This window comes from Prunus persica, chromosome G2 (assembly GCF_000346465.2).
Source record: "Prunus persica cultivar Lovell chromosome G2, Prunus_persica_NCBIv2, whole genome shotgun sequence".
Lineage (NCBI taxonomy): Eukaryota > Viridiplantae > Streptophyta > Magnoliopsida > Rosales > Rosaceae > Prunus > Prunus persica.
Genome location: NC_034010.1, coordinates 4,534,809 through 4,550,483, shown reverse-complemented (window position 1 = coordinate 4,550,483; position 15,675 = coordinate 4,534,809). Strand labels below are relative to the sequence as shown.

Sequence of the window (15,675 nt, the reverse complement as noted above, 5' to 3'; positions counted from 1 at the left end):
GATTCCAAGTTGAAATTTTGTTTCATGGTAGTAATTTTTTTATATATAAAATAAAATTTAATTAGATCAATAAGAATAAAGCGTTCTAAGACAAGCAGTGATGCGTGCACTTAACGAGTTCTTTTTATTTATTTATGTTTATCCAAAGAAAAAATAGCAGGTGCTTTGCACAGTGGAAATTTTATTTATTTATTTATTTTCGCCAAACCTTCTCATAATTGATTATCACAAGCCATTAGTTAGCAATAATTGCCTTTCAACAATTGTCATGGACATCATGATGGAAAGCGGCTTGATTCAGGTCAGGTGGACTATTTGCCAAAGTTGTAAAATTGTCTAAATTGTAAATGTTTACCTTTACTAATTTTAAATTTTAAATACACCTCTTTTTTTTTCTTTTTTTTATCCAACCGTTTTCAATTTTTTTCGGTTCAGAAGAACTTCACCAGTATTTCTGGCAAGATACTGGCACCATCAATCAAGTAGCAAATAAGGGTTCCCCCTTGCTAATCCTAAAAGCAGCCCCAAGACTTTATTTTATTTTATATTTTCTTTGTGTCATAATAATTTACGAATTATTATGGTAAAAATTTATATTTCTTTTTTGTCTCTCTGGGAAAGACCAAATTTTGTGCTTAAGTGGAAAGTGGGTGGAGAGCCCTCCTGTCTCCTCCCGATTCCTGAGTCAAAGTTTTTAGGACATGTGTTGATGCAGATACTACTGTGTTGAATTCAACAAACACAACAGGAAGAGAGTAAAGTGGTCGCGAAGCAGCTGCTTCTTCTTCTGATCGCCTCCACAGGACACAAGAACTTGTGCTAACATCTCAAAGTTTGTTTCTTTTCTTTTTCTCCTTGGATTTCCTTTCAAGTGATGAAGTTTCCATTTTGGGTTTTTTCGTTTATGGGAGTAGCTTTTCAAATTTGATTTCTTTGTTTTCTGTGGGTAGTTTTTCTTTTTTCGTTTTGTTTCTTCATTTCTGCTGATTTGGCCAATCAAAACAGTTCTTCTCATCCGCCGTCAGAGGTTTGCAGTCACTAAAAAGGTCAACCTTTCTAACTGGTTCTGTACCAAGTAGTGATATTGAGAACTGGGAAGAGTCCACCATGGCTGATGGCAGTCCCAGGACTGATATTTCTACAGATGTGGATACAGATGATAAGAATCAAAGGGTAATCTTTCTTTCACCTCCTCTCTCTCTCTCTCTCTCTAACCTGCTCTGTGTTTGCTCAACTCTAACCCACTCTTTTTTATTGAGCGTTGTTTGTTATGCTTGAGTTCAATAACCATTCGCCACTTGTTCTGAGTGGGACATTTTCTGTGGATGTTAACTAATATTTGTTGCCCATCTGACATTTTGATCACTCTGTGTGTGCAGTTTGACGTAGTGCAATACGCCATTGGTCCTGCGGGTTCTGATTCCAGTGACAAATCAAAAGATCCAAAAGATCAGAAGGTGATGTATAGAAATTCAATTACAAAGTTGCCATATGTGAGTCGAATCTAGCAGGCTAAGATGCTCATTTGTTCGATTGTGTTTTGCAGACTCTTCGTAGGCTTGCTCAAAATCGTGAGGCTGCAAGAAAAAGTCGACTGAGGAAGAAAGTAAGGCCTTCTTCGTACTTTCTTTTGATTCATTGTCTCATTTGTTCAGTTATATGTCTGCTGTAATTTGACTTCTTGATGTCTATTTAGATTTACTTTGTTATTCCTAGGACAGTGAGTACTGCTAAAAAACATGGGCCTGATCTTAGTGGCAATGGGATATTTAGGATATAATTCTGATGGACAGTCAATTTATTAACTTATTTAGAAGATTTATATCTTTATTTGTCTGAGGAATAATAAAAAAGATGTTAGGTTTACTCAATAGCATGAGTCAGCTGTAATCCCATAAGTCTATCAACCTGTTCGTGGTCCTAATATTTTAGTAAATGATCATAATCAGCTGGCGGTGAAGGAAAGGTCCATGTGGATATTCCTATCTTATTGGCTGTTTTTGTTGGTTTCCTTCTGTGGAATAATTTCCTAAAATTTTAGCAAAAGGTAAAACTTCAATTTTTTTTCATCATGAGCAGTTATTGAGATTGTCGATTTCATCTTTCTCATATGATTGGTTACCCATTCTTCATTTGCAACATACTTGTTGAACTAGTTAGTCTCACATGCATTGGATGTGATTGTTGGTCGAGAATTAAGATACGGTTTTCTGGAAGTTACTTGGTATGTAAAAGCTAGCTTCCATGGGGCCTTGCATATATGGACTTCTGTTTATCAATATTAGATATTTTAGGATAAGGGTGTAGCTTTGCACTAATTTTTGCGAATTGAATCACCTCGTCACGACAATTAAACTGATGGTAAGAAAATAAAAATAAAGCGGCAAGATGACAAAGAGAGAATAAAACAAAGCACACGAAGAATTAATGTCGTTGTCAAAATACAGCTATGTCCACGGAGAGTTTTCACCTTCATTATATATGAAGTACAAGCGAAAAACACTCAAGATTTAATACTAAGCCCGAGCCCTATCCAATAGGATACACCCCTTGTGCTAAGGAAACCCAAACAAGTTACCCAAAAGAAAACCTCCTCCGCTAAGGAAGGACCAAACCCAGCAATCATCCCTTCCTGACCTGAGTGGGGAGATCCGCATCATCACTTCAATCTATGAAGTGACCTTTCAAATTGATTTGATTGGCTCAAAGCATATCATTGTGCACATATTACAGTTGACATAAATTATAAGGCTTGCTAATTGATTAAAATTTCCCGTTTGGGTGGTGTAGCATTCCTAACTCTCTTTTCACCTTGATATTTTCTTAAGTTAGTTTCTTTCTTGCCTTATGAATGCCAAAATGTCCTTTGTAAGTAGGAGCACTTTCAGTTTGATACACCCAGAAGTGGACTGCATATAGCTTGAGTCTGTCTCTTATAGCTAGTTCCTATCTTTTGATTTAAGTAAATATATATTTCTTAAGGGCTGCCCATTATATGCCCCAGGAGAAGAGCTCATATTCTTAGGGGAATTTTAGTTTGCGGGTTTCTTGCTCCAAGGGAATTAAGTTCCTTCTCTTGTTGGGATGTCATGCCTCCTTGCTGGTCTGCCAATTAGCCTTGATTCGTTGGGTGGCAGACATGGACAGATCTTGTCTGTTTGGGCCTGACTTGTGGACCCGTCATGGCTGGTCTCCATCTGGGGCTTTAACAGAGGCTGCATGTGAGTTCTCATGTTTTGGAGCTTATGCAATTTGATATGTTTCAATTCTTAGCTTTTCTTAAGATGGGTTTCTAGCTTTGGCCTCGGAACCATCAAGTCCGAGATCTGTACTTGGTTGCAGCCCCTACCAATCAATCGTAGTGTGGTTTAAGCTCTGATGTTAGATTAGCAATATTGCCCCATAACCATTCAGAGGAACTACAAAATAGGTGTCATAGGTAGTTAAGGTTTGATGAGTGCATGGCTGGTGTTTGGTTCATACTATTTTATTGTATAAGAGAGTTGAAGCTGCGATCACTGTCTCCTGTTTTATATGCCTTGTCTGAATTTTTTTATTATTGTATCCTCTCTTCGGAGCAGTGTGCTTTCATTTATTAAAAAAATGGAGGAAAAGAATAGATCTTCGTGTTTATCTCCGGTCATTGAGCCCCTATGATAAGTGCCTAGTTTTTGCAAGTCTTTAATGAGTTGAATCTGTGCTTGTTTTACTGTAGGCTTATGTTCAGCAGCTGGAGAGTAGTCGTTTGAAGCTCACTCAACTAGAGCAAGAGCTCCAGCGAGCCAGACAACAGGTCAAATCAATTAACTTCTTTACTGTCATAACACCAAATGTGTTTAGAGCCCCTAGAATTCCCAGTAAATGACCTCTGTTAGGTGTGCATCGATTGCATCTCTCCTAAAGTTTCTATTTTTACTTTGTTCAGGGAATCTTCATATCAAGTTCAGGAGATGCTGCTCATTCTATGAGTGGAAATGGTATTCCTTCTTCCCTGAGGTTTGGATTTTGAAATTTTTCCTGGAAGTAAGGTAGATTAGCTCCTGAAAATGGTGGGAGAACTAATTTAACGAGTAACAAGATATTAATCTTAAGCATTTCATGCAAATGTAGTAAAATTTGGCATGATATTAAATCAATGTTTGTTCTTTGATTCTTATATGGATGAAATAATTATACTTGGGAAAAAGATTGTGTAGAAATAGCATATGCCATGAGTAGCTCAACCACATGATCATATGCTAGTGGAAATAGTTAACTGAAACTACTTCGCACTAGGTATGGGATCAGAGTGTATTCTTACGGATGTCATTGTTAAGAAATCATCAGGGTGAGTTCAATTTCTTAACTGAAATTTAGGTCTATGTGTACTCTCTCTCTCTCTCTCTCTCTCTCTCTCTCTCTCTCTCTCTCATGTCAATGTTCAGAAAGAGACTATCAGGAGAGTTTTAATAGCAACTCTTAGCTTCTAGAGGCGTACTCGAATGCTTGTGTGCAATACAGAGGTATTGGTTAAGGAATTGTTGAAAATAGACTGTAGCAGTTGTGCATGATTTGGTAGTATAGGGTTAATGGTGGTTATGATGCTGGTTCCACCAGTGAAACGTTAACTGAGTGTATCATTTGGTAAATGGAGCTGGTGCAGTTGCCTGATGGTGATATTTGTCCATGCTCATAGTTGCTACTTGCTATAGTGACAGGGTGGTTATGGACATTCTGATGCATGGTTCTTGATTTCCCTGCTAATAAGCTCTTGAATCTATTAGCAATCAGATTTTGTATTCTTGGTCGGTTATTATTGTTCTCAGGAAAAGAACCAAATTAATAAAATTATTATTTTTTAATTTTTAATTGCATGAAGAACATAATGAGTGCCATGAACTACTCAACAATTTGGTGCAAATCTGTCTTGTTGAGTTGGATAATGAAAGTGATGTAGAACAGCCCGTAGGTTTAGAGTAAACAGCCCGCAAGTTTAGAGTAAACGCTTGAGCAATAGAACAGAGAAGAAATAAGGGATCGAGGAGAAGAATTAGAGATCGAAGAGACGAAGGGAAAGGGAAGGAATCCGAGAGTTTAAAGTAAGGAAATTTATCATTAATCAAGTCTGCCTTAAAAGATTACAAACAACTCTATTTATAGAGGCAAAACCCTTTTTTAAACTAGGAAAAGGAAAAGTAAACTTTAAGAAATAGGAAAGCAAATTAACTAATAAGAGATCCTTTTAACAAGAAGGAATCTTTAAGAATTAGGAAAACAAATTAACTAATAAGAGATAGGAAAACTAATCCAAGTAGAATTAGGAAAACTAATAATATGCATTCTGCATCATTCTCCCCCATTGAAAAAGAACTCGACACCGGCGAGTAAACCAAGATTAAGGATGACGACGATGTTTGTAAGTATGGATGATGGGAGGACGGGAGGCAGCCAAATCAAGACCATGAAGAGAATCCTGATAATTGTGTAGAAGAGTGGAATCCAACTGCCGAAATTCAACTTCTGTAATCCAAGTGTGCGCAGTAGTAGGCCTTCCAACCCAACGAACCAGAGAGCGGGTAGAATCTCCAGGAGACGAGGCCACAACTTCATGATCTGAGACGTCCTCAATCTGATATGTAGGGTCAGAACTAGGAGAAGGACTACGTGGCATCGGAGGAGGAATGAAACCTGTAATATTATTTACTGTGCGGCTATGAACACACCTTCGCCAGGAACCATCCTTTTTGGGGGTAAGGAGAACTTGAACAACACAAGGGTTTAAACTATGACGAATAAAGCAATTATCCAGCAACACCCGAATTAGTCAATTCAAATTCGCTCGCACAGAGGGATTCATACGATAATAGGGAAGATCAGGAATTTGCGAACCAGGAATAAGGTCAATGGCAAACCGAATCTCTCTTGTTGGAGGTAGTTCATCTGGTAAGTCATTATGTATGATATTAGAGAATTCAGGGAGGAACTGATGTATGGGTTCGGCAAGTGGTGTGGGGTTGCTGTCAGATTCCGATTTAAGCAATAGAGCAAAGGACACACCAGTGGCTTGCAGGTCGTGTGCAAAGTCTACAGATGATAAACTACTCAATCGATGCTCCGAAGTCTTCTCTCTAAGTAACAGAGTTGGTTGAACATCCTTAGTTGGTTTGACGGCAGGATTGGAAGGTGTTAGCGTTATGTTCTTTCCTTCATGTTGAAAAGTATATGTGTTCTCTCGACCACAACTTCTCACACAGCGGTCGTAAAGCCATGGTCGGCCTAGTAGCACATGTGCGACACTCATGGGTAGGATATCACAATAAAGTCGCTCATGACAGGGACCCAATTGAAGAGGAACAAGACATCTTTCAGTAACAGGTAACCTGGTGTTATCTACCCAGCCAACATGAAAAGGATAGGGATGGGGCTCGGCCTGAAGGTGAAGGCAGTCGACAGCAGCTTTAGAGATAACATGCAGTGTACTTCCCCCATCAATAACTAGTTGGCATCTATTGGTACCACAAGGGACATAGGTTTGAAAAATACTTGTGCGTTTCCATGAATCAGGAGGTGGAGGTGTAGATGCTGAATAAATACAACGCATGACACTCACTTGGTGAAACGCCTCCTCACAACAATTATTAAGTTCTGGATCATAAATAGGTTCAAGGGGCTCCACATACACGTCCGCACAAGAGTCCTCATTGAGGGAGTTAATGGTTAAAGTTCGGTGTGGACAACGGGAGGCGATGTGGCCCTTAGCATGGCAACGATAGCATTCAATGTGAGCAGCCGTGTATGGGGCTGGTCCTTTTTCTGTTGTGGGTACCGTAGGAGCAAGTGGACCGGCAACGCCATATGTGGAGCTAGGAGTACTACGATTTGGAGTAGGAGTGGAAGAGAGCCCGGAATACCCAGTATATCTACGTTGTGGGGCCAAAAAAGTTTCAGCTTCCAGTGCATGACAATATGCATCTTCCCAGATATGCAGACGGAATCGACGGACTTCACGCTTGATATCGTCACGAAGACCATGGATAAAGCGAGACATAGTGATGTTGGGTTCTTCACGAATCCCTGCACGTATCTTGTGTTCAATAAAACGAGCGTGGAATTCAGTAACAGTTAAACTTCCTTGTGAAAGGGTCCATAATTGATCATACAATTGATGGCGGTAAAAGGTGGGAAGATATTGTTCGCGAAGCTTTAATTTCATCTCGTCCCATAGAGTCACAGGCGGCTGTCCAAATTGATATAGTTGCTCCTCCACCGAATTCCAATATTGTCTAGCGGCTCCCTGTAGCGTCATCTTACCAATGCGAAGTTTATGAGCATCTGTCAAGTTGTACCAGGCGAAATAATCTTCCATGGCTTGAACCCAGTCAAGAAACATCGTAGGATCCCCACAACCATCAAAAGTAGGAGCGGTAGGCTTGATGTGGCGGATGACATCGTTGTCAAATTGGCGAGGGGGATGAGTGCCTTGATCATGTGGAACTGTAGAAGGGCCCGTTGTGTGTTGGGTATAATGGGGCGGTGGCAGAGACCCAAAAGAAAAAGGGGGCTCCAATTGAGCCTTGGGATCATCAAGCGAGAGCCCAGTAGAGCTATGAGGCATGCCGTATGGCACGGCCTTGAGTTTTTGATCCACTGGTGGATTGGGCAGAAGGCCACTTTTTGGTGTTGGCGTAGAGGAACTCGAGAGCAATGCGGAGGTAGAAGAAGGTTCAGCATGTCCAGCCCGAAAGTGATTGATAAGCAACTGAACGGAGTCTTGGAGTTGGTGATGGCCAGGTCCGTCTTCGCACGATGTGTGGGAGCCTGTACCAACTCGTCTTTGAGGTCAACGCTGAGTTTGGAGAGTTGGGTTTCCATGCCAGTGATATTGTCAAAAACTTTGTCTTGGAACACATGAAATTGTTCTGCAAGGCTAGCCACGGTTTGGGGCGCCATGGGAGAGATCAAACACAAACGAAAGCGAGGGAAGGCTCTGATTACCAATTGATGTAGAACAGCCCGTAGGTTTAGAGTAAACAGCCCGCAAGTTTAGAGTAAACGCTTGAGCAATAGAACAGAGAAGAAATAAGGGATCGAGGAGAAGAATTAGAGATCGAAGAGACGAAGGGAAAGGGAAGGAATCCGAGAGTTTAAAGTAAGGAAATTTATCATTAATCAAGTCTGCCTTAAAAGATTACAAACAACTCTATTTATAGAGGCAAAACCCTTTTTTAAACTAGGAAAAGGAAAAGTAAACTTTAAGAAATAGGAAAGCAAATTAACTAATAAGAGATCCTTTTAACAAGAAGGAATCTTTAAGAATTAGGAAAACAAATTAACTAATAAGAGATAGGAAAACTAATCCAAGTAGAATTAGGAAAACTAATAATATGCATTCTGCATCAGAAAGCTTATATTTTGTTTATCTAATTTACTATATTGCATGGTAGGACTTGATTTAACAATCTGATGTTAGAGTATTAAATTTCATTAGCTTCTACACTAAATTTGTTGGCTCATGTAGTAGTAACATTACAGAGCTCTCGCTGAGCTAAATTTTTGCATATGTGTTGGAGTTCGGAATATATGCTTCTCATTACATGTTTATGCAACTACTCATTTCAATTTAAGTATAAGGTGGGACACTAGCTAGTTACATCTTACACATGTGCTTTATTAATGAATTTGAATGTGATGGCAAGTATATCACAGCTTTCTGTACATGTTAAGTGCTAACTTTTGTTTTAACAAACAGTTACTACTTAGAGCTGATTAACACAGCATTGTCAAATATGTTGGATTAGATGTATGAGTGATCCCACTCCATTATGAAACAAATATCTGAAATTTTCTCATTTGAATTTGTGCGAATTTTGTATCTCTGTTAATTATAAGTTCATTAGGCTTCTTGTGAGAAACCCAAAGGAGAAAAAAGAGGGAGGGAGTTAAGTGGCTTTGGAGGTTCCCTATTGAGCAAAACTGGTGGGCATCAGCCATGTGAAGTAAGTATGGAGTCCATGATAATGGGTGGGACTCTTGGGTTGTTGAGAGGCTCTGTCTGATGTCCTTGGTCCTTTGGTGAAATTTGTTGTGGGTAATCAAAATAAAGTCAAATTTGGGAAGACATTTGGGACGGTTAGCTGTCTTTCCAATCCTTATTTTCTTAGTTTGCATTGGATTTCTTTGATCTGCAATACACTGATCTCTTCCTTAGCCTCTTTTTCTTCTATCGATACGATCTATTTGGATTTACAGTTCTGGAGAAATTTGAGTGAGACAGAGTTCCAGGAATGTATGGACTTGTCTTCCTGTGTAAACAGTGTCTCCTTGGAAATCGCTTTGATGAAAGACCATGGTCTGTTCTCTCCTCTGGTAACTTTTTTTGTAAATGTCTTTTCTTTCAATTGGTCAACAATCAATCAGGTCCTCCCTTTAAACAATTAGGTTGATTTGGGAGGCTGATGTTCCAGCTCAGGTGCAAATTTTAACATGGCTGGTGCTACATGAGAAAATAGATATTTGTGACATGATTCAAAGAAGCAGGCCCTATTCATACTGATCACCAGATTGGAGTGTTTTGTGCAAAAGGAAGGGGAGAATGCTGACCATATTTCTATACATTGTCTGTTCCTAGAAAGATTTGGGATCACTTGTTGATGGAGTTAAAAAATGATGTGGATGTGTGTGAGGAACTGTTTTTCATTGTTGTCAGTGGGTTTTTAACTCGAGGCAAAAGATGCTCTCTCCTTGGAGATATGCTGTTTTGGCTCCTTATGTGGCATGTTTGGCTGGAAAGGAATAGGAGGCTCTTGGAGGGGGCAAGGAAGAAGATGCAGAGTTACTTTGGGACTGGATTAGATATTTAGGTCCTACGGGGTTCTTCGACTAAGCATTTTAAAGGCCACCCATTCATTATTATTGGTTGTGCGACCTTGATATTTTGAGTGTTTTATGTGATTTTGTTTCAGATTGTCATATTATGCTGATGGATTTCTTGTCACCTTACATTGTATTTTCTGGTTGTTTTGTGTTTCTTATTGAAAGAAATATTCAATGGGAATTCTCTACCCTTAACAGAAAAAAAGAAGGAAAGAACCTCGGGGTATTTATTAGAAAGTAATTTTTCTACCAACATCTTTGATTGGAAGATCCGCCCTATATAAAGTTTCCTGCAAACTGCCCCACCTTCTCCTATCATCTTTTTTTATATGTAATTTATAAATTTCCACTAAGGAGCAAATTGATGTGTGAGAGGGTATTATTTAAAATTATAAATTTCAGTCTCTAGATATTTTTGGTTAATGGGTCTGTACCAAAATTGAGAATAGTAATTTTCGATCATAACTCTATTCCATACATGAACCTGGCTAATTTACTTTCAGATGCCTTTCAAGCGGAATATGCAATCACTCCAATTTTATATAGAAGTATAAAAATGGCGAGATTGCCATGAAACATTTTTTTATTATTAAAATTTTATCAAAATGTGCATTTTAATGCAATTCAAGTGTTTGTTTGCATGCAAACAGGCTTAAGACAAAAATATAGTATTATCTTGTTTTTCAATTTGGTCCTCTTCTCTTACTTTAGTTCCAGTGGATGAGGTAGGTTATCTTGTTCACTGTATTCGTTGCAGGGGCCATGGCATTTGATGTAGAATATGGACGGTGGCAGGAAGAGCAAAATCGGCAAATTAATGAACTGAGATCAGCAGTAAATTCTCATGCAAGTGATGCAGAGCTTCGCACTATTGTAGATGGAATCTTGGCGCATTATGATGAGATATTTAGGCTGAAGGGCACAGCAGCTAAAGCTGATGTATTCCATTTGTTGTCTGGCATGTGGAAAACACCTGCTGAGAGGTGTTTCTTGTGGCTTGGTGGTTTTCGTTCATCTGAGCTCCTGAAGGTGAGGCTCTTCATCATATCTTGATTGCTTCGATATCATAGGTGTAGTTCTGGAATGCTGTTGAATCGAAAGATTCCCCATTTCAGTTTAGTCATTTGAACTTGTAATGAGGAATAACAAGGTGAGACATGGAAATGAGAATTAGCTGAGGTGTTCAAAAGATACTGAAAAGCAAACAAAAAAAATTGCATGTGAATTCAATTAAAATTCTTGAAATTATATACGATTCAAAAGTCTTGTTTGTAGGTGAATCCGAGCCTTGTGGTCCGCCCATTTTTCATGTTTCAATTTTTTTTCTCGGGTTGTGTCACTCGTATTAGATATGGAAGAATTCCATCTCATTGTGTCTTTTTAGTTTGTAGTCACCGTAGATGTCTGTTCTGCAAATGTACTCTTTGTTGGACTCATTCATTTTAGGATAAATGGTAGGATATTTTTATCCCCATGTTACTGTGGAAGGGATAAAGACTTGGGTATAAAGATGCATTGCTTTTCAATATAGGTGCAGTGCTTTGCCAACTCTTGTTTCATATTCTCATTCAGTTATTCCCCCGTTGAGATCAGATATTCATATTAGTTCTCAAATCTCTCTTAACATGCAGTGGAAATCATTTTCTGTATCCCTAACTTCACTACTTTCTAGGTTGATATTATGTGCTTGCAATTTCTATTTGCTAGAAGTTTCAACTTATGCTCTGTATTTTTTATATTTTTCTTTGCAAGTATTCTATGAACCATGACTGTTTTGTATTTGACGTCTTGAATCATTTGTTGGTCTTAATCCGGCTTATAAAATTAAAATGAATGATTATGTGTGCAGCTTCTTGTTAATCAGCTGGAGCCTCTAACAGAGCAGCAGTTGGTGGGGATAACCAACTTGCAGCAATCCTCCCAACAGGCAGAAGATGCCTTATCTCAAGGGATGGATGCATTACAACAATCTCTAGCGGAGACTTTGTCCAGTGGATCTCTTGGCTCCTCAAGTTCCTCTGGGAATGTGGCAAACTACATGGGTCAAATGGCCATGGCAATGGGAAAGCTAGGGACCCTTGAAGGGTTTATCCGCCAGGTAATTCATTATAGTTCTTTATTTGGTTATTCGTTTCAGTAGTCAGTACTATAACATAAAATACACAAATACTAGCCTTAGGAATGAACTGGTAATCTGCATAAACACATCAAAGAATAAGATAGGAAAAGAATCAAAAAGCCCATTGACCAGTGCCAGCTGAACTTCTTTCTCGGAAATGTGATAACGTCAGAATAGCTAGATGTTTAGTTGGATTTCTGAAATATGTAATATTTGAAATGCTTATGGTTGTTGTTTTTTTTTTTTTTTTGGGAATATTTCTTTTAAATATTTATGGACATTTTGTATTTTGGACGTGACAACTGATTGGGAACATGGAATGAATAATTTTTCAGAAAGGATAGTTTTAGATCAGCCATCAACCTGTCAAAACCTCTTTTGTCATTGTTTTCAGTGTGAAGGGTAACATTGGGCATGAATTTGTTTTACCTGCCTAAAACCTAGAAATCATTTTTCACTGTTGGGTTTTAAAAAAAAAAAAGAAGCTTATTTACTGTTTCACCCCTTGAAATGGACGCTCAGTCTCACTTTACCCCTTAAACTGAAATTTTCTCACTTAATCCCATGAATCTTTAAAAATTGCTGAAATTTTCTCACTTTACCACTTCCGTCCATTTCCATCTACAAAACCGTTAAGTGTGCTGACGTGGCATGGGCATTCTAGTAATTTTAGCTCATTATCTTCTCTCTTCTCTCTCCCTATGCCCCTCTGCCCTTCTCCTCTCTCATCCCAAACCCAAGCTCTCACCTCACCCCTTCCTCCCTCCTCTCCTCTTTTCTCTCTCTCTCTCTCCTTCTCCTCTTTGCCTATCTCCTCTCCCCTCCCTTCACCTCTCTTCTCTCACCTCCATTGCACTCCACCCCCCTCCCTCCTCTTCTTTCTTCTATATGCCTCTCTCTCTCTCTCTCTCTCTCTCTCTCTCTTTCTCTCTCTCTCTCTCTCGATAGAAGATGGGGAGCGGTTGTCGAGGAGTTTTTTTTTAAAATTTTGAGTGGTGGTGGTTTGGGTGTGGCGAGGGTTAGGTTTCGGGTAGGGGTTGGGTACGGCGAGGGGAGGGGAGAGAAGAGAGAGGCATAGAGGAGAAAAAGGCAGAGAGAAGAGAGAAGAGGGAGGAGGGGGACAAGGTGAGGGTGGGGTGCGATGGAGGTTGGGTCCAAGAGGGGAGAGAAGATAAGGAGTTAAAATTACTAGAATGCCTATGTCACGTCAGCACATTTAACGGTTTAGTGGATGGAAATGGATGGAAGTGGTAAAGTGAGAAAATTTCAGCAATTTTTGGAGATTCAAAAGGTTAAGTGAGAAATTTCAGTTTAAGGGAGTAAAGTGAGACCGATCATCCGTTTTAGGAAGTGAAACAGTAAATAAGCCTAAAAAAATATATTTAATGCTTTTCAATCTCTCTTGTTAAAGTGTCTTATTTACTGACGGGCTAATAACATCAGGCTGACAATTTGCGGCAACAAACACTGCAACAAATGCATCGTATATTGACCACCCGCCAGTCAGCTCGTGCCCTTTTGGCTATAAATGATTATTTCTCGCGGCTACGGGCTCTTAGTTCGCTCTGGCTTGCCCGTCCAAGAGAGTGAAATGCTTTTGCCGTTGCTCCCAAACTGATTGGTAAAACTGTGGTCTGCAAAGCATCTGAATAGTAATTGACTTTCTCTAGTACAGCACTGGTATTACTTGGACATGGTTACAGAATTTTCTTCTATAGATTTTTTTTAAAACTTTTTTGGATGCCGTAGCCGCATAAATTGTATCGTTAGTGCTAATCCTGTAATTTTTTTACCTTCATTGTAGTCATTATAAGACGCAGTAGTGCCATTGGTAATGGTCCGCATGTATTTGGTTTATTGTTAATAATAGGTATGATTGTTGATGTAATTCTGACTGAGTTTCGAAATGAATTTTGGATAATGAAATGCATGATGGCTTTGACTGTTTTATTAATCAAATTTTCACATCAAGCAATGTTTGGCACTCAAGTTCTCTCCTATTTACAGCAGTTGATTTCACAGAGATATACGTACTATGAAAGAAGGGTTTGCCAACTTACCCTGATTCTTGAGCCATTCTTCTTGCCATGCTAGCTCTTTGGCAACAAGAACTAACCAACCAATGGCTTCACGGTCAGCTATTTTCACTTTGCAAAATCTTACTCCTAGGCTACAAACCCAAGTCTCTCGGCAAAACAAGAAAAGGAAAAACAATTAACCTGAACAGGTTATCAGGTGAATTATTGTTTTAATGTATGTTGATGTACCATATATTTATTTCGTCATATATTTGGTAAGAGAAATTTGCATACAACATAAGAATTAGTTGGTTTATCACATCATAACTTTTTATGGTGTGTTTATTAATCAGAAATTGGAATTCCCATTAGGAATTGAATTCCACTTATGGAGGATTCTTATGTTTACTTCACATAAAGGAGTTAAAAGTAAATGGGGCCCACATAAAATTAGGAATTGAATCAGGAATCTAATTCTCCTTAATCCAATTCCTTCTCAATTCAATTCATCATCCATTTAATTCCTCCTAATCTAATTACAGATTAATAAACATGCCATTAATGAGAAATGTGATCATGTGGTATTGTCAATCTATTTATATTTATATTCAGATCCCCCTCTTCCAATATCGCTTATATAAAAGAAAAAAAAATTCTATTTATATATATATAGTCTACATTCACAGATCATTCTTGCAAAAAAAAATTAGACAAATTGGAAATCGTTAAGACATCCAATTGTGTCCTACAAAATCAATGAACAATGTGCTTTAAGAAAGTACTAAAATTTCAATAACTCAATTGGGTGGTCAAATGATATCGGATTCAAGTGATTTTTTTTATAGAGATGATCTTTGAATGATTATCTAAAGAATAGACGATTTGAATTAGTGAACTACAATGCGGAGTGAGCCCTACAAGGGTATCCCTCAATGGAAGCTATATATATATTGGGTTGAGAAATTCTAGGATTGCATTCATAATTCAGTCAAAAAAGCCACTAGGCACAAAATGCCAATATAAACTAGCTACAAAGGGCCATTACAATAACACAGCAGTCTAATATCAAAATTATGACAATCAGGTGCGCCTCTACTAACGATCACACATGATTGAAGAAACTCTAGCATAGACATCCCAACTAAGATTGCAAACTCAGAATAATCAAAAGGAGATAAAGCTTGAAAAAATCAAGTCATAACAATACAAGTAAAGCTCTCATAAGGGAGAGATGAAAAGTTCACACAAAAGATGAATGAAAAGCTCTTACAAAGAAGATGTGAAAAGCTCTCACAAAATGAGAGGTGAAAACTACACAGAGAACCCAAAGAGTCTTTGTGACTTATTTCGAACATAAAGAAACCGCCAAAAGGATGGTGGTGGAGATACGACGCTGAAACGCAAGTATTCAACGCTGAGATGCAGTCAACTGTGATGGTTGGAAGAAAATCATAACAAAATGAAGACAAATAGGGAAAACCTTTTGTCTCTGAAAATGAGGAGTGAAGAAAGAGGGGAAGAGAATAGGGGAGAGGGGAGGAAGAACAGTGGCTTCCTTGTAAAGATATCAATGGTCCTAGTGCTGCCACGTGTCAGAAGATTAAATAATAAAGCTGTTGAGATATTGTTAGAGCTGTTAGGCAGTTTAGGAAAACTATTAATATTGATAAGAGAAGGTTAGAGAAG

The 15,675-nt window shown here is 38.5% G+C and overlaps 1 protein-coding gene across 1 annotated transcript; it reads left to right on the top strand.

The window, feature by feature from the left end:
* On the top strand, positions 299-13,925 carry LOC18785163 (transcription factor TGA2.2). The gene is made up of 9 exons (XM_007218305.2): positions 299-832; positions 1,006-1,173; positions 1,380-1,457; positions 1,547-1,606; positions 3,716-3,793; positions 3,926-3,977; positions 10,610-10,881; positions 11,702-11,950; positions 13,415-13,925. Exons 2-9 carry the CDS (start codon positions 1,108-1,110, stop codon positions 13,559-13,561), a joined length of 1,002 nt encoding a protein of 333 aa, XP_007218367.2. The 5' UTR covers positions 299-832; positions 1,006-1,107; the 3' UTR covers positions 13,562-13,925.

Bases quoted from the DNA above. Each gene is read 5' to 3' on its own strand.
- LOC18785163 (XM_007218305.2), top strand. From the start codon at position 1,108: ATGGCTGATGGCAGTCCCAGGACTGATATTTCTACAGATGTGGATACA. The intron at 1,607-3,715 runs GTAAGGCCTTCT...GTTTTACTGTAG, and splicing joins AAAGTCGACTGAGGAAGAAA to GCTTATGTTCAGCAGCTGGA. The intron at 10,882-11,701 runs GTGAGGCTCTTC...TTATGTGTGCAG, and splicing joins GTTCATCTGAGCTCCTGAAG to CTTCTTGTTAATCAGCTGGA.